Source organism: Haemaphysalis longicornis, unplaced genomic scaffold (assembly GCF_048455015.1).
Source record: "Haemaphysalis longicornis isolate Haplotype H1 unplaced genomic scaffold, Haemaphysalis longicornis Haplotype H1 scaffold_4, whole genome shotgun sequence".
NCBI lineage: Eukaryota > Metazoa > Arthropoda > Arachnida > Ixodida > Ixodidae > Haemaphysalis > Haemaphysalis longicornis.
Window position 1 is genome coordinate 39,629,148 of NW_027526361.1, and position 19,097 is coordinate 39,648,244.

At 46.9% G+C, this 19,097-nt stretch overlaps 1 protein-coding gene across 2 annotated transcripts in view; it reads right to left on the reverse strand.

Moving 5' to 3' along the window:
- Nucleotides 1-3,780: 3,780 nt before the first annotated feature.
- LOC144180317 (uncharacterized) overlaps nucleotides 3,781-19,097 on the reverse strand; it is a 30,371-nt gene continuing 15,054 nt past the window's right edge. Inside the window, exons 2-4 of one of the 2 annotated variants that reach the window (XM_077708690.1) lie at nucleotides 12,734-12,756; nucleotides 6,697-6,999; nucleotides 3,781-4,002 (exon numbers count right to left, since the gene is read on the reverse strand). In XM_077708690.1, coding sequence (XP_077564816.1) covers nucleotides 6,749-6,999; nucleotides 12,734-12,756 — 274 coding nt within the window. In that variant the 3' untranslated portion in view covers nucleotides 3,781-4,002; nucleotides 6,697-6,748. Of the gene's footprint in view, nucleotides 4,003-6,696; nucleotides 7,021-12,733; nucleotides 12,757-19,097 lie in introns of those variants that run through there. The other variant, XM_077708689.1, reaches the window with a different exon arrangement.

Consider the following 19,097-nt stretch of genomic DNA (forward strand, 5'->3'; position numbering starts at 1 on the left):
TAGCCTTTGCTACGTTCAGGATTGGTGTCGACCAGTTGTATGGGTCAAAGATGTTCCACTTAAATACTCAATAGCTGCTTTTCTGGGAACTGTGCTTGGTGGGGGCGCCAGATTGTACAGAGACCATACCGACGCAAGTGCGAAAGGTCATGAACACCACGTAAATCCAGAGGACCGGTCGGGCGTGTTTGTAGGCGTGCCATCAATAACACCACTCTTTTAAGTATCGTGTTACCTCAATAAAATTGGGAGCGTCCTTTACCTAAAAGTAATTCGGCGTTGTTCTGCCAATTCACCAGCAATCCCCATCTTATCGTCTTGAATATTCCGCGTCACTTCTTGTACATACGACAATTTACTGTCGGACTGTATAACCCATCATTATAAGTAATCTGCGATATTTCCTTCAAATGCCCTGTTTTTGCGTTTCTCGGTGTATAAGTACTGGATGGGCAGCGGTGCAAATATATAAATGGTAAGGATGGGGAAAGCGCGCAAACGCTACATTGTGGAGACAAGTGAGGATATAAGCAACAATCTTTGTTTACACACCTTCTTAACTTACAGATCTAGGCGAGGGGAAACATGATGGTACAAGAAACATGATGGCACAAGAAATGTGGATGTGGATTCACAAGTAAATTAACATATGGTATATGAAGCTTCTTTACCTTTATCTTAAGCCTGGTTATGTCCACTGCAGTACGAAGGCCTCTCACAAGGATCTGCAGCCCCGCCTATTGAGTGCCTGAAGGCCGACAGTGTGATTTTATATTCATTGGGAGGTTTTTAGCAAATGTACTCAACCAGGGTTGCTAAATCCTTGTCTGGTGAGGTACAGGAAGAACTCCGACGTCCTCACTGGTACGCTTCCTCTGTCACTCACAAATCTTGCATATAATCAATCCGTTCTTCAGTAATGACTTACGGAGAAAAAACTTGGGGTGTCACTCAACGACTTGAAACGAAACTTAGATCGGCACAACGGGCCACGGAACGCCGAATGCTAGCGGCCATGCTGAGGGACAGTGGAGGACATTCTAGTTCAAATTAAGCGAGGGAAATGGGCATGGGCTGGTCTGGTCGCGTAATGCGAGTGAGGGACAACAGGTGGGCCATCCGTTTGACAGAGTGGCCTCCCATAGACCGCAGACGCAATAGCTGTATGCCGAGAACTCGTTGCCGATATGAGGTACGAAAATTTTGGGGAGAACATGGAGTCGGCTAGCACTCGATAGCCTTGGCTGGAAATCTTTGGGAGATGCTTTCGTCCTGAAGTGGGCACAAACGGGCTGATGATGATGACGACAACGATGACGATGACGATGATGATGATACAAAGCTTAATAGAGACCAAATGTGCAGCAAAATTTACGCGATCTATTAAAGGGACCCTGCACCTCTTTTTTTACTTTTTTGGAAATCTTAAATGCTTGCAGAACGTAGTCACCCAACACACCCAATACTTAGATTAGGGGGGTCGCAAAGTACCTAAGCTAAAAATTACTGCTCTATGCCCATCAGATAACTTGTACACTCGCTCAAAAGATTTTTCTCTCTTTCCCGGTATTGACGTTTTTCGACGGCCCGAATTACGTCACTGAGGCCGTGTAGCGGCTGTTGGCCGGTTTTCCTTCAGTTGCAGCAATGAGCACTTTTCGATAGCAATTTTAAAAAAAGAGAGACACAAAAACAAGGCAGAAATGGAAGGCGTATCTGGTGCGACGAGCAAATCACGCAGTGCCGCTCTGTGCTGGCGATAACTGTAGCTTTAGAAGTGGTTCCAGACGCGAATGAAAGAGTGAAAGTACTTATCTAAAGTGTTGTAGGGTTCCTTTAATAGTACCTACCCACGAAAACACAATTAGAGCACGCGATTCCTTCTCCTCCCCAGGTGGCGCTTTCGAAGCCTTCAACGGGAGGCCGGGTGGCGGTGCGCGCTGCGTCGTCGCTGCCCGAAACCGCCTACGTGAAGCAGCGGCCCTTCAAGGACTCGCTTCGGGTCAAGAAGCACGGCGTCCCCGGCCGCTTCTTCGACAAAGACGTCGACGCCTTTTTCGTCAACGACTGAACTCCCCTCATGCCTACTCCCCGTGGATCGCGTCTATTGAAAGCTGGCTACCTTGAGTAGTGACGAAAATTCCCAGTTGAAATAAACTTTGAAATGGCGGAAATTTAGGGCCAGAAAATTGTGCATTAGCAATAGTAGAATTTAACAAGTTCTACTAAGCCCACTTTCCCTGGGTTTGAAGGTTACGCTTCTCTACCACCCCCGCTGGAAAATAAATAATTTGGCGAAATGAGTTTATTTAGTAAGTGATTAATGGACCCGAGGCATCTAAGTGGCGGGCCACAACGACTTATTTCACATTTGCAGATAGCTGATTTTACAGCTTTGAACTATATCTAGCACTTTTACATAAGAAGACACGGCCACCGACATTTAAATCCTTGTGTCCATAATATTCGCGCATCTCTCCCCTTGCCTTGATCAAAAACCTGCAACGCTAGGAAAGACTATTAATTAGTCTATTAATTTTATTTCTCCTTCGTCGACGAAGTTCGTTCCAAACTGAAGCTAATACGTGTCTTGTTGAACGAGGTACAGTGGATACCCCCCCCCCCCCTTTTTTTTTTTGTGATTGTCGCCTGCATCAGAGTTCTTCGTATGTGGCAAATCTGGACAGCCCTGGCACTCGCAGGCTGAGAAAGTGCGCCTGGTTGTTCTTGAAATCTGAATAGGGGGTCGTTTGGTTGGACAAGCCAAAGTTAATTTTAATGGAGAATGGGAAAGGGCTAGTTTGAAGCAACCTTGGATGGCTTCCTGCATTCTCGTTAGCAGTGGTTGCGGTTTTGAATAAGTGCCCTTTCTCAGTAGTGCAGCGTGATTCCAGGGTAGGTCGCGAAAGGGGACGGATCCCGTTCCACTTCGATGGCCTGGATGGTGAGGGCGATTGCCGTGAGACGGGAAACCCCGTTCTCCGTCATGGAGCCGCAGTCCGTTGTCCGAACAATCTCGACCTTCCGGTTAGAGAGTTTGCTTTCCGGGATGCGCACTGATGCATGGCGGAACACTGCCACTATTGGTTACGATATGTGTCCTTCCTGAAATGGGCTTGAAGTTTGCATTGCGCTGAGCAGCGTTGACACGGGCGAAAAATTAGCAGTGGCTTAGCTCGGCTATGCCAGGATGTACGTAGCGCGAGCTAAGGTTCAGCTGGTTATTCTTAGGTTGCCTGGTTGTCTAGGATTAGCTGATTATCATGCTTACTGCTCCTAAAACGGTTTTCAATCGAATCCAATGCAATCCAGTTTATAGTCCCATCCAATTCGATCCGATCCAATCCAATCCAGTCGCGGCGACGGCGGCTCCGGCGCGCCAGCTGTGCGCCGTGAGACGTCACTGCTCCTCGCGCATGCGCAGCATGGCTCTCCAGGAGCCACGCGAAACTGCTCAACATCGGCCAGTGTAGCTCACGCCGCAAAAGTTTCACCGCACTTGGGAACGTTAGTCAACCATATCCATAAAAGCCCCAAAAGTAGAGAAAGCTTCTGGGAAGAAAAAGTTAACATCTACCGGAAATGTAGACTTTTCAGACAACTTCGCAGTTGCTGAAAATTTTCTGCTGTCCCGGCGAATTTTTATTTAACTACGAGGCGTCTTGAGAAAGCCGTTCAGGTCGCTCAAAATGTCATTCTGACAGGTTCATTTTCCCGTGGCAATGCACGTATCAACACATTCAGCTTTATAATAACACGTGGTACTCTCACAGGTGTGGCATTGGCGACGATTTTATTCGACGGATCACATCAGAAGTCAGTGCGCTAGTCACAGCGCGGGATGTAAGCAAAGTTGACAACGCTGGTCGTCGACTGGGATAATCGGGAAGGACTTCCCCGTTGGCCATGACGGGGCTCACCATTCCGTACTACGCTCATTCTTGCGTTCCTCCCTTTGTGCGAGAGGAATGGACCGCAGCAAGGTTTTCATCAGGGCGGGATCTGACGGAACAAGAGGGGATGAAACTCAGTCAGCTCTGCCTGGCTCTGTGAAGACAGTTTCTCAGTGTGTAATATTAACGGCAAAGCAGCTATGAACAGCGCGGTGATCGAACCACTGGTTCTATAAACCAAATATGGAAAGCTCAATAGACGGAATTAACTGTATTCTCATAGTCGCTGCTATCTTTCAAGCGGTTGGAGGTGGGGGAGGTTTTCAGTGATGACGGCTTATCCATAGAAATATTGTTACGGAGAAGAAGACGACGAGACTTGGGAAGCAGAGCGCTATTCTCCACTAGTCTCTGCGTCGTCTTCTCTGTAACAATATTCGCTCTTACAACACAGAGCTACAATTACACACGTGTAACTTCGTCTTTGCTTTCCTTGAAAATGCAAAAATTAAGCGAATATTGCATGGTAAGCGAGGGCGCGTTCTTGCTAAGGCTGTAGAATATTCCTAAATTATGACAGGCAGAAAAGAAGGCGAAAAGAAGGAAAAAGAAAGAGAAAATATCCTGAAAGAAAGAAAGAAAGAAAATAAACAAGGATAAAAGACAGAAAAAAGAAAGAGAAAAGTAAGTAAGTAAAGTAAAAAAAAACAATAGAAAGAAAGAACGAAAGGAAAAGAGAAATGAAGGAAAGAATAAAGGAAGGAAGGAAGGAAGGAAGGAAGGAAGGAAGGAAGGAAGGAAGGAAGGAAGGAAGGAAGGAAGGAAGGAATGGAGGGAGGGAGGGAGGGAGGGAGGGAAGAAGCAAGGAATGAAGAAAAAAAGGAAGGAAGGCGAAAGAGGAAAAAAGCTGTGAAGCTAACCCTGCTAAAATGGCCTGCTATTCCAGAAGGCCGCGCTTGCGAAGGGAAAGCTAGACAGGGCATTTAGATTGTGGCATCAAGGGATGCGTTTTTGCCGTTTTCATGGTACAATATATGCAGGAAACTAGCGCTTGGAAACAAGAATAATACTAGCCTAGACTAGAGGTTGAACAAAAGTTAATAACATCAAGAACTGGGCTAGTTGATAAGCGCAGAGCATGGTGAATCAGCGCAAATAAACAAGGCCAGATTTTAAAGAACGGCACGAAAGCGCTGCCTTCAAACTCAGTTTATTTGGGACAAGATGGAACATAAATGAGACACTTTTCACCCCGTGGTTAGGCATTACAAAATAACAACCCAGGAGGCATTTTGAGCTATAAAATTTAAGCCCATAAGGCAGGGGTATATCACCAAATCATCGGATGTTTTTTAGTGCGCATTTTGTTGTCATAGTATTTCGCTTTCTTACAAAACAATAAACGTGCCACTCATGCGTTTGTGTCCGCGCTACCATATATCGAGACCATTTATAACAAGTCCCCCTAGGTCAACTAATGACACTCCCTAGCAAACCTATCCCCTGTAAACCAGCATTTTTTATACCTCATAATCGCAGCATATGCACCAACTGTGAAATTCCCTTCGCGAGTACGCATATTCTTGGGCATGTCCTCAATTAGAAACCAAAAGCAGATTCCCCTTAACACCCTACTTTATAACGGGCCGTGAGCTTACACTACCGTATTTCGCGATTACAAGCACCCCTCGACTCTAATCACCCCCTTCCCTTTATTTTCAGAAAAAAACATTAGAAAAAAGTTTGCATGCGAATCTAAGCACCGCATTTCCAGCGAAAAAGCGCGCCTTGTTGAGGCTATACATTTAATACTGCAGGCCAACAACAGCGCTTTCTCGCTTTGTTCTTGCGCCTTTCGCTGCACTTGAGTCATTTAAAAAAATGTTCGGGGGAACAAAAGACAACATGCTGTGAGGTAGCGAGAGCAGCGGCTCATGCGGTACTACACACTCGAGTGGTATTGAGAGTGACTGAGTATCAGATGTAAGCGGGCAGTTCACTGACTGTGCGTGGATACTTTTTTTAATGTCTGCTGTATGAAACAAAATTCCTCGCGCCTGTCTCATCTGACAACGGCAGCGCAAAGTGTGTATGTGTGTGTGAGGGGGGGGGGGGCACTTTAGATTTTTGGAATCGAGCCCCCCCCACCCCCCCCCCCCCCCCCCCCCCCCCTTTTACTTCTGGCATTGCGATCTTGGAAAGAAGGGGGTGCTTAGAATCGAGTAAATCGGGTATTTCCACTTCCAGGTGCACCCACCAAGAGACGCTAAATCAACCCCGGGCACTCCTGCGTTTTACATTAGTATCTACTTGCCCTCTATTTCGTGCCCATAACCACTCTAAAACATAGCTTCTCGCTACCTCTGGGGAGGCTCTGATGCATTAACTAAAGACCACCCGGTCTTCATTATTTTAAGAAACGTTAAAAAATACCTGCACCATACTGTGCCAAACAGCAATGAACAGGTAACAATGCCTTCCGTATTAAGAAGTGGGGCGAGGCGTGTGTGACTGACCTGTGTACAGCTTTGTACAAAAGCGAAATGTCGCGCCGGCAAAGCGAAGAGTTCATGGAACATCCTGACGTCTTAGTTCGCTTGCCTAATTAACGTCTTAGTTCGCTTGCCTAATTAGTATCTTGTGATGCGTACTTACGTGGTAGAAATAGTTGAATGCACAGGCTCCTTCATTTCTCAAATATACTTTGTTGTGAATGCAGCACTGTCGTGTTTTTGCGCTTACTACGTCCCTTGTTTACTACCCCCGCTTGATTATGCGGAGATAATAAGGCCTAATAAAGCACCTGTATGATTGGTGGCCCACACGATGATTCCGATTTCGTTCCTGGGTGACGGTCAACGGTAGAACGAGTCTTCAGCGTCGGGCCCGGCGTCGGGCTTGTGTCCAGCGAGGAGTGCCCGGGTCGCCGTCGCGTGGAATCCTCCGTCATCCGAACCGGCGGCTTCCGGGGCCGCGTGGCCGTCGAACACCGATGCGCCACCAGCATCCGCAGGCTGCCGGACCAAAGACGAAGGCATCGCCACTTCTAGCTGGAAACGCTCGGCAGGAGACAGGCTTCGGTAGCCGCCTTCAACGGGGGTCCTGGCTTCCCGAGTAACTCGTTGACCTGAGCATAAGTGGCACTCAATCAATCAATCAATCAATCAATCAATCAATCAATCAATCAATCAATCAATCAATCAATCAATCAATCAATCAATCAATCAATCAATCAATCAATCAATCAATCAACATCGACTCTTACTAAGTCTCTATCGTTAGAGTACGTGATACCTTAGCATGGGCGTAAGAAGCGCGTCTCAGTTAATGAATGAACAAGTGAATGAATGAATGAGTGAATTAATTAATCAAATAATTAATAATAATTAATTTCGGTATATCTTCCAGGCAACGGCTGCAGACAACGGCGTCTCAATGAATGTCCGTCATGCTGAAACTCCCCACCCCGGTCGTGGCTCTGTGGCTTGCGGATTCAAAAAGCGCCCGTGTGCCGAGATGTCGACTTAGCGCACATAAACGATCAGCAGTCGCTGTAACTCATCTTTCCACCACGGCGCTATACAGTGCGCATGAGTTGCTCCGGCCATTAATTACTAAATTTGAACTTGCCACGACGTAAGTTACAAAACCGCCAAGGTGGTGCTTCAGTTCACCGCCTGAAAAAAGATTAGTATCAAGTATTTGCAGCGCGCGCCGTAAGTACTCGTTGAAGTACACAACACACTAAAAAAAAACGTTTATTTCGCAAACGGGGGAGATTGCCTCAGGTGACGTCGCTTGCGTGGTCATTATTGCGTAGCATTCTTTGCCGAGGTACCCCCACAGCCAGGACCACGTAACGCCCTGCATTTTTCACAAAATGCAACTTCTGCGGAGGTAACACCTTTAATCGTTATAATAGCGTCGTATTGGAGATAATTCGTCAGACAGAGGTTTAACCCCTACCCCGCCTCGGCTCCAAAAAAAAAAAAAAAGCAGAAAATTACAAAAAGTAAAATTTTCACAAAAATTATCTGGCAAAATTAAAAAAATTACATGTTAAACATCTCCCGCCAAAACAAAAGACTAAACAAAAAATGTCGGCAAAAAACATTTTGCGGGAAAAAAAATGCTTGCGGTCGTCCCTTGGACGGCCGCGCGTCCCGACGTATTTCTTCGGTGGCTACCCCCTGGTAGCCGCTGCCTTCGGAGGTACCCAGGTAGGTCTCGGCACGAACGTAGCATTTCAGGGCCGTCGAAGTGAAGGTCGACGGAGCGTGGACGCTGAACAACTGGTGCCCAACCAATGCCGCTGGGGCCACCAAAACACAGGTTGGTGGAGCGCCTAGGACGCCGCAGCCGATGCGAGGTCGGCCCGCTCTTGCCCAGGCTCGGATGGCATGGTCGTCGGACTGGCCGCGTCCGCCTGCCTCATTCCTTGAAGCGCACGAGCTCCTTCCGACTCCTGGTTTCTTGCCTCCTCCCTATATATACTCTTCGTGCGCCCCGTTTTAAATGCAGAGCATTTCAGTTACTCACGATGTCATCCGCGTTGACGTCCGTAGTCCGCACTGCACCCCTCCCTACTATATAAAAAATAATACTATCCGGCGCCCGGTTTCGATCCCTCGACCCTGCGGGCTGAACGCAATGTACATGGTGCTCTACCCACTGCGCCACAAAGCCGACACAGAATGATGACGCTACGAACGCGCCTTATACCGTTGACTCATTCAAATTACTGCTGACGAGCGCTCTCTCGTCAGCAGTTGCCACAAGTGCAACAACATTAACGTAACGCAAACTACTTAACGTCGTGCGCCCCCGGAAATGCTCTGCATTTGATCGTGTCCCTCGCGAGGGGGATGTTTCACTGCGTCTTCTCTCGGTCGCGGGACCCGTGGCGCCATCTGGCGGAGGCGCGGCACAACTCGTAGCACTTTCTTTGAAAAAGCGCCTCGAAAGCGCGGCAAATATGAAATAGGGATGACGCGCTTTCGTCATTGGCTTGGATTAAAATTTAGAGTGTAGCCCGTTACCAGTTCAAATGTTGGCTACTCTCGTTGTGACCCTTTTTAACCCACCCGGCCTCTATCGCGGGACACTTTGATTGGCTGTCGGCCTTTTCTTAAAAAATAGCGTAAACGGACCAACTCTGCAGTACGGCTTGCATCTTAAAAAAAAAAACAAATTAGTGAAGTAAAGACACTGTAATGGTATAACGGTAAGCTATAATGGTATCAATTTACATCATTGGCGAAACAAACAAGAGAAAACTTCAAAAGAAAAAATCATACACCTCTCCATCTAATGACGACGATTCTTGAGCGCGAAACTTTCTCGAGATGGATTATTTCTTTCGCCAACCCTACACTGTATGGTTTACTGTGGAGGTACGCACCACTTTTCTAGAGTTCCCACAGCAATTCTCGAGTGTGCTAACTTTTGGGTTTGGAGTGTACTGCGCGAATCGGTACCTGCTGCTTGGCGTTCAGTGAGCATTTTTTGAGTAGGTGCCGGTTTGAGGTGTTAAACCCCAAGATGTGATGTTAGGCTTGACGTCCTAAACCTCAAAATGACAAGTTAGGCCTAACGTCGTGTGGCTAACAGGCTTACGGCCTGCATAGAAAAGCCGCTCTTCTCGTGACGGATTCTTTAGTTGTCTTCTAGGTTTTGCAGACCACTTGGACCATGTCAAAATGAAGCAAGGGGTTTTACGCCGGCTTCATGACGCAATGGACTTAGGTTCGATTCCGGCAACGGGAAACGTTTTTGCCTTTTCCACGATCATTCATCATCATCGTCAGAGATCGCTGGCCTTCCTGCGGGGCGTATTGGCGTACAACGGAATCAGTGAGGACACCAAAGTTTCGCTTTAATAGAATAATGCAGTCTTTTACTACTCCTAGCTTTATTTGGTCCTAAAGAGCTCCAACTCTAGACAAACTGCTTAAGAATAATATGCATCAGAAGACAATTATCGGAATTTCTGCAGCATTTGTGTTTCTTCAAAGTCAAATGGAGAGAACTCGGTTCTCAAGCGTCATCATGTAGCAATCAACGTGTCGCAGCCAGTGCTATATGCCACAAACGAAACGAGCTCAATGAAGCTTTTTCCGCACGTAAGTTTCCACGAAGTAAAATAAATGTGCACAGGACAATAGCTCTGTGAACACTGGAAGAACACCGGCAGTGAACACCGGAAGAAAAGATGTCTCAGATTATTGCAGCCGATTAGCCCTCAGTTTTCAGGGGGGGGGGGAGAGGTGGAGGGCTGAAATAGAAGTGTATTGATGACCTTAAGAAATTTGGGAAAGCAAGTTACTACACCTTACCCGGACCTTACAGTCTATCTTGCAGTGTTGAAATAAAGCGAATAATTATTATTTGGTAGAAAAATCATTTTTAATAACATCCTTTCTCCGTGCCCGGGCATAATTCTAAGGCTAAAATATTTTACAATTTGGCAAACTTTCCAATCTTTTTTTAGTGCAGCTACTTATCTGTTATCTCAGAAATATGGTAGAATAACACCTCACATCAACTGAAGTTGTTTCCCCGAAATAACATAAACATACAATTTACGCCCGTATGCTTTCTTGTTACTGCTCTTCCTGCTTCGAACCAACATGAATGTTTATATATATATACGTTAGAGGTTTTCTTGACTGCCAACCCTTATTTCTGTCTTATTTCAACGTCTGAGGTTTTTTTGACTGCCAACTCTTATTTCTGTCTTATTTCAACGTCTGAGCTTTTCTTGACTGCCAACCCTTATTTCTGTCTTATTTCAACGTCTGAGCTGTTCTTGACTGCCAACCCTTATTTCTGTCTTATTTCAACGTCTGAGCTGTTCTTGACTGCCAACCCTTATTTCTGTCTTATTTCAACGTCTGAGCTTTTATTGACTGCCAACCCTTATTTCTGTCTTATTTCAACGTCTGAGCTTTTCTTAACTGCCAACCTTTATTGCTGTCTTATTTCAACAGCTGAGGTTTTCTTGACTGCCAACCCTTATTTCTGTCTTATTTCAACGTCTGAGGTTTTCTTGACTGCCAACCCTTATTTCTGTCTCATATCAACGTCTGACGTTTTCTTGACTGCCAACCCTTATTTCTGTCTTATTTCAACGTCTGAGCTTTTCTTGACTGCCAACCCTTATTTCTGTCTTATTTCAACGTCTGAGCTGTTCTTGACTGCCAACCCTTATTTCTGTCTTATTTCAACGTCTGAGCTGTTCTTGACTGCCAACCCTTATTTCTGTCTTATTTCAACGTCTGAGCTTTTATTGACTGCCAACCCTTATTTCTGTCTTATTTCAACGTCTGAGCTTTTCTTAACTGCCAACCTTTATTGCTGTCTTATTTCAACAGCTGAGGTTTTCTTGACTGCCAACCCTTATTTCTGTCTTATTTCAACGTCTGAGGTTTTCTTGACTGCCAACCCTTATTTCTGTCTCATATCAACGTCTGACGTTTTCTTGACTGCCAACCCTTATTTCTGTCTTATTTCAACGTCTGAGCTTTTCTTGACTGCCAACCCTTATTTCTGTCTTATTTTAACGTCTGAGCTGTTCTTGACTGCCACCCCTTATTTCTCTCTTATTTCAACGTCTGAGGTTTTCTTGACTGCCAACCCTTATTTCTGTCTTATTTCAACGTCTGAGGTTTTCTTGACTGCCAACCCTTATTTCTGTCCTATTTCAACGAGCCCCTCATTCCCTATTTACATTCGCTACATGCATAGCGAGGGCCTCTGTTCTGGCAATCTTGGTGCCAGAGGTAGCATAAGATGGTTCAACGCTGGTCCACCACTCTCGACATGTCGTAGACACTCGAGTCACGGCCCGGGGGTTAAAAAGAAGGTCCCCTTCACCCAGAGTAGTCTGAGTGGCGCTGGCTACCACCCCCAAGCGCCGGAAACCAAAAATACCTTAACATAACTACCCCAGAAGGTGTAGGGGAAAATAGCCCCGCCGGTAGCGTAGTGGTCATCGCACCAGACCGGTATTCTGGAGGTCGTGGGTTCGGATTCCACCCAGCGGGCATTTTTTCTACACTTTCTAATCAGGCGAACCATGGAGGATGACGACGGGATCTATTTACAGTTCGAGATGATCTATTTACATTACTTACAAGGCAGCTGTTGCAGAGCGTTCGCCCAGGGTGCACGCCCCACACACAGCTCTTCTTCGTCTCCTCGTGACAATATATATATATATATATATATATATATATATATATATATATATAGTGACTTGAGTCTCTACGACATGTCGAGAGTGGTCGACCAGCGTTGAACCCTCTTAAGCTCCCTATGCTACCAAGACTGCCAGAACAGAGGCCCTCGCAATGCATGTAGCGAATCCGACTAAGAAATGAGGGGCCAGTTGAAATAAGACAGAAATAAGGTTTGCCAGTCAAGAAAACATCGGAAAGCAAAGGGGAGGATGTGGTAGGTCATAGAAACAGATAAAGAATGCGGAAAGAAAGAAAGTGGAGAAAAATGCCCGCCAGGTGGCATCCGAACCCACGACCTCCAGAATACCGGCCTGGTGCGATAACCACTACGCTACGGGCGGGGCTATTTTTCCCCTCCACTTGATGGGGTATTTATATCAACGTAATGTTTTTTCTATGCTTGGCGGTGGTAGCCAGTGCCACTCCGAGTTCTCGTGGTGAAGGGGACGTTCTTTTTAACGACCAGCATTATATATATATATATATATATATATATATATATATATATATATATATATATATATATATATATATATTGTTACGAGGCAGATGCGAATAAGCTGTCTCTTTACAGATAATTACAGCTGAAGGCCAAGATACCAAAGCCAAGGAATCCAATGCAGCTCGTTCCAGTCCGTTTTTGCGCGATCTCTTCTTCGTCTCTCGGCTTGCTGTACGCGCCCACTGATGGGGAACATACCCATAGGTGAAGTGTACGATGGATTGACCACCTGGTGGTCCAGTCCAATGCTATGTGAAATGTTCCGGGTGTTACGTAGCATGACCCCCCCCCCCCCCTCCGGCGGGGTAAGCACCGGCTCGGTGCACATTTGGAATTAGGCTCAGGGAGCAGGTGAGGCCGTTGAGAAATAGGGCTTGAGGCGGCCGAGGTGGACTAGTTGAGCTGCAGGGTCCAGTGACGGTGAGGACGAAGCAACGGGAACGATTTCGTAGGTGACCGGTGTGACCATGCGCTTAATGCGATAGGGGCCTTTGAAGCGAGGCAGCAGTTTTTCGGAAAGTCCAATTCGGCGGCATGGCGTACTGACCAGGACCAAGGAGCTGGGCGTAAAATGGGCGGTGCGATGTTGCTTGTCATAGCGGTGCTTCTGAGTGGACTGGGAAGCCGAGAGCTTGGCACGGGCAACCTGGCGGGCCACATCAGCGTGAGCGACAGCATCACGAGCATATTCTGTAGCTATAGCTGTCGCATCAGGAAGGAGGGTATCCAATGGAAGAGTGGGTTCGCGGCCGTAGAGAATAAAGAATGAAGAATAGCCGGCGGGATGAGTTATACGCGAACGTAACATATGGCAAAGTGACGTCCCAATCCAGATGATGCACGGATACGTACATTGCGAGCATGTCGGTGATGGTCTTGTTCAATCTTTCAGTCAATCCATTAGTCTGAGGAGGGTAGGCGGTGGTTAGCTTCTGCTTTGTGCGACAAGAGCGGAGGAAGTCATCAACAACCTGAGACAGGAAGTACCGGCCACGGTCGGTGAGGAGCTGACGAGGAGCACCGTGGTGTAGGATAACGTCGTGAGCAGGAAATCAGCAATGTCTGTGGCATAACTGGTGGGAAGGGCACACGTAATAGCGTAGCGGGTCGCCTACTCGGTCGCGACAGCAATCCAGCGATTTCCTGAACGAGACAGAGGAAAAAGACCGAGTAGGTCCAAACCCACACGAAAGAAAGGTTCGGAAAAAATCTCTATAGGTTGGAGCGGTCCGGCTGGGCACAAGGAAGGGCGTTTCCGGCGCTGGCACAGGTCACACGCCGTGACGTAGCGGCGGACTGAGCGGTATAGTGCAGGCCAATAAAAGCGCTTACGCACACGGTCATAAGTTCGAGCGATGCCAAGGTGGCCAGCCGTCGGTTCGTCGTGCAGCTGGTGAAGGATGTCAGGCCGGAGGTGCTCAGGAACAACGAGAAGCTCGGCAGGGCTGTCTGCACGAAAGTTACGGCGGAATAGTACGCCGTCACGGAGCAAAAATGCGTTTAATGCAGGGTCTGACGGCATGTTAGTAAGGCGGTCAATGATCGACCGCAATGTTTTGTCGCGGCGCTGGTGGTCGGCGGGCGATGCTGATAAAGTCAGATAGTGCAAGGACGCAAGAATCGATGTCGTGGTCAGCTGTGTCCGGTTGGTCGACTGGTTGACGTGACAGGCAGTCGGCGTCGCTGTGGAGCCTGCCAGACTTGTAGGCCACGGAGTAGTCATACTCCTGAAGGCGCAAAGCCCAGCGACCAAGACGGCCTGTAGGATCTTTTAAGGAAGCCAGCCAGCATAGGGCATGGTGGTCAGTGACCGCGGAAAAAGGACGTCCGTATAAATATGGGCGAAATTTGTTGACGGCCCATACAAGAGCCAGGCATTCCCGATCGGTAATTGAATAGTTTCGCTCGGAAGGTGACAAAAGGCGACTGGCGCACGCTATTACTCGTTCAAGGCCAGCGTGCTTCTGAACCAGTACGGCACCGATGCCGTGGCCACTCGCGTCTGTGTGGACTTCGGTTGGAGCGGAACCGTCAAAGTGCGCCAGAATAGGTGGTTTTGTGAGATGGTCGACGAAGGTTGAAAAAGCGGAAGCTTGCTCAGGGCCCCAAGAAAACAGGGTATCGTGCTTAAGCAAATCCGTGAGTGGCCTGGCAATTGCAGCGAAGTTCTTGACGAAGCGGCGAAAGTAGGAGCAGAGCCCTACAAAGCTGCGAACGTCTTTCACAGATCGAGGAACAGGGAATTCTTTTACTGCGCGGATTTTGTCTGGATCAGGTTGAACTCCGGTAGCGTCGACGATGTGCCCAAGGATCTTGATTTGACGGCAGCCGAAGTGGCATTTTGACGAATTGAGCTGAAGTCCAGCTCTGCGAAAAACTGCCAGGACGTCAGAGAGGAGATGTAGGTGGGTATTAAACGTGGGAGAAAAGACGATAACGTCGTCCAGATAGCATAGGCATGTCGTCGATTTAAATCCATGAAGAAGCGAGTCCATCATTCTTTCGAATGTGGCTGGCGCATTGCACAGACCAGACGGCATGACCTTAAATTGGTACAGTTCGTCTGGTGTCACAAAAGCGGTCTTTTCTCGGTCCATACACTCCGTATACTCCGGTATTCGTCAGGACAGTCAGAACAATAATTTTTACAATATATGTAATTAAAACACTGCGTTATGTAGCTCATATAAACGTTCTGATTACTAGAGGAGGGAGTAATTATCTGTATCAGAACTGACTGTCAACCCGGCGACACGTTTTATCCTGCGTTTACTGTTCCAAGAGCCTCCTTCTGGTTTCTTCTCCGATGCTCTCTACTTACTTTCCCCCTTTATTTTAACAAATAAAAAAAAACAGATCTGAAATCGCTCCCATTTATGTGCCCACTTGAGAATTTTAAAGCGCTGTCAGCGTACGCGTCCTGATGGTTTTTCTCGCATTATGTCATAAAATATTCACCCGACATCGCCGGCTCCTTAGTTTCATAGTCGAAAAGAACAAACGGAAAGACCCAAGAAAAGGGGTGGCGGTGAAGAACAGGGGAAGCGACAGAGGTGCAACATACCCCCATGAGCAAGAAGACGGGATGAAGAAGAAAAAGAGGCACGTTCTTGTGAATTATCTACACGCATTTAGGAAAGCGCAGTTGCGGGCTTGTATAGTTGTCAAAGGTGTTTTGCGTTACCCCACGCAAAGCATTCGCGAACTGCTCCACAGGCGGCTTTTGCCGGGCCCGCTTGCCCGCTCGCTCCGGCGCCGCCCGACACTTGGTCTTACTTAGGCGTTTTAAGAAGCAAAAAATGCTCGTTGAGCTTAATTCGAAGCGAAAAATGGAATGGGATTGGTGTCCGCGAGCAGGCTACTCCCTGTAAGAAAGCGAGGCGCCAAGTATTCAAGCAGGATTAACTTTAGAAGACAGATCTATTGCGTGTCTAATTCAGCATCGCAACAAGCTTTGCTGCGTGCACGGCCGGTAAGCAAACAATAGGCACGCTTAAAGAAATCGCTGTACGTTGGTGAAGGAAGTGAACTGTTTGTTTTTATTTTGAATTGTGAAGCTCCGCTCTTAAGCGTGGGCAAGTCCTTTTTTTTTATCCACAGCGAGGTTTCAAAGAGAAAGGAGGTAAGGAGGTTGGGTGAAGTGTTTTCTTGCATGCGTTCTGACAATAATTGGGTTTAGCACAGACTTGCGTTTATCTTGGAACAAGACAAATTTTTCTTCACCCGCGAAGTTTCTGAGAAAGCTGCAGATTTCCAGTGAAGCCGTACGGCTGCGTTAAGGTGGATATCAAAATTTTCCTTCGCAGACTAGCCCTTTATGTCGCCAAATCTGCCGAAACAATCTTATTAAGCTTTCGCACTACCCCGCTGAAGCATTAACGAGAGTCTGTTTGCACAATCGGTACCCCGAAGTACCCTGCTTTTTCTTTTTGCAGTTTAGGTGATATGTGAAGCTCTACCGCAATTGCACTGCATGATGCAATTTTTTTTTTCTTTGCCTGGATATTTTCCATACCGAAACTGGGCGCGTTTATTATGGTGTTCGTGTAGGCAGTTTATTTATTGATTTGTTTCATTTACCCTCATGGCCCAAGGGCATTAAAGAGGGCAGTGGCACGGCCAACATTTTTAGCAAAGAACAACGTTTAACAGGTTTCTAACGTCATGAATCGTTCGCAAGAAAGAGGCTGTGGCATTAACAGCTTATTATATTAAAAAACACAGAAAAGGAACAACTTTAGGTAACAAGCAATCCAACAGTCAGTCATTTCAAACCCTAGGAAAAACATAAAAAGATACCTCACAGATGCACCAAGATCGCTGTTTCCGTGGTTATATTTTCGCCATCAGTTGTAAGTTACCAGTACAAGCTGATTCAAGATTTGTATTTCGCAGGGGACCACTGAATCCAGGACTCCGTAATGAGATCGCGCTATTTATTTTTTTCTTACTGTAGGAGTGAACGCTCTTATACTTTAAAAAATACTGGCGTTGATGAGCACTCTGGGCGTGTTAGTCGAGCCGTGAAACACGTGATATCGTCTTGCGCATGTTGTGTCAGAAGCGGTGATTTAGTGGAGAAAGTTTGGCGCCACGCGAGGCAGTGTTGCATGCAGTATCGCGTATCATTAAATTCGCTAACGCAATATTGACCCGGCCGCACAGTGCGGACAAATGTACATAGATGTTAATGCTGTTAGCATTATCGTCCTATGTCACAAACTCCGGGGTATATCTGTGCCTGTTTGGCCTCTTAAACTGAACAGTTTGTATGTGAAGCCTCGGCGAAAATGGTCGGGGTGAAGGGATTGGAAAGAGGGAGGTGGAAGTGGAAATGGGGAGAGGTGTTTGGGGGGACATACGGGGGACAGAAGGTTTCATGGGATGGCCTAAGATGGACAATCGATCATGTGGGGGTATGTGTCTGAAGAATGTTACAGCAACTGAACCGTCAAAATAGCCGAAGCATTAAAGGGACGGGAAAGGAAGAGGAAGAGGAGGGGCATGAGGGCATGAGATTGAGTCATAGAAGATTCCAAGAGATTCCCAACGTAATTCGATTCTTATTCTGGCACCTCACCAAAGCCCTCCAAAAGCCTTCCTTTCTGCATATTTTTCTAATATTCTCCCCCCTTCTTCTTCTTCTTGTTCTTCTTCTTCTTTATTTATTTCTTTCTTTCTTACCCTTCTTTGTTTTATTTTAATATTGACTAACTTTCAAACTCGATTCCTCAAACACAAGAAGAAACAAGCTTCCAAATTGTTCTAAATTTCTTCGAGTAATCTACCTAGGCAGTTATCTCTTTCGGTTAACGACTAATGTTTGGCCGATCCCCTGATTGGGTGTTCGCCAATAATTTTAAGGAACAACAACAACAACAACGATTGAGTGAGGAACCAGAGATAATTCGAGTGAACAAGGTTTATGAAGGCTGTGTTGAAGACTCCCACTATACAGTAGCCGGGATCTCGCGAGGCCATTGGGACGAGGCTGGGAATTTCAGCCTGGCTGCCGTGCCTGCCAGGCGTGCCTACTAGCTGACCGCGCATTCAATCGCCGGCATCCGCTGTCCGAAGTGGTTCCCCCGCGACACCTACCGAGAGGGCGCCGATAACCACGGGTTTTCAATGCCTCAACATCGACTGCACAATGTGAGATGTTTCATATGTTACCGACACGTGTCTAATGAGAACTGAACTTGGACGTATTAGATTTTCCCCCCTCGCGAAACTTGGCGTGTTTAGGATAATTTATTTATCACATTCTTGTTCCCCATTTCACGCCAGTCTAATTATCTATCCTGCCTCAGTAAATGTTCGTATCCATCCACTACTTCCGTCTCAAGCACCTGTCTCAGTTGTGTAACGCGAGGCCCGAGGACTAGCCATCACCAATAACATCACAGAAGGGTAGAGGTACGGGGGGAGGGGGTGGATGAACAGTTTGCTGACGCAAATCTGTCCCACAAGTAGAATCGCAATGATAGTGTAGACTCCACCGCATTGATCGGGATGATCTCGGTGCCGCCATTCACCAAGTACGCACACGCAATGACTCTCTCGTGGTCGCGGCTCTTTGTTGCCTCTATTTGATCGCTGTACGCGAAGTGCTGGCTACCTCCAGGATCGAGTAGAGTAACATCACCCATTACACATCTACCACGAGTACAATGCAATCGCAGTCATGCAGATAATCTATTCTCCCAAAGGCTGGAATCTGCTTCAGTTCGTTACCCGTTGCATCACCAATTTTGTGGCACTTCGTGCAACGAATTGGCATCAGTGATATAGCATGTCGATGCGGGCGGCCACCAGAAACCACATATGTGCTACCGAGACGTGGAAGCCATGGTTTACATGTTTTTCACTTGCGTATATTTTTCTTGCAGTGTCTCGATAGGACAGGGTAGCAGCGAGAAAGAAAAAAGAAAGAAAGAAAGAAGGACAGAAAGAAAGAAAGAA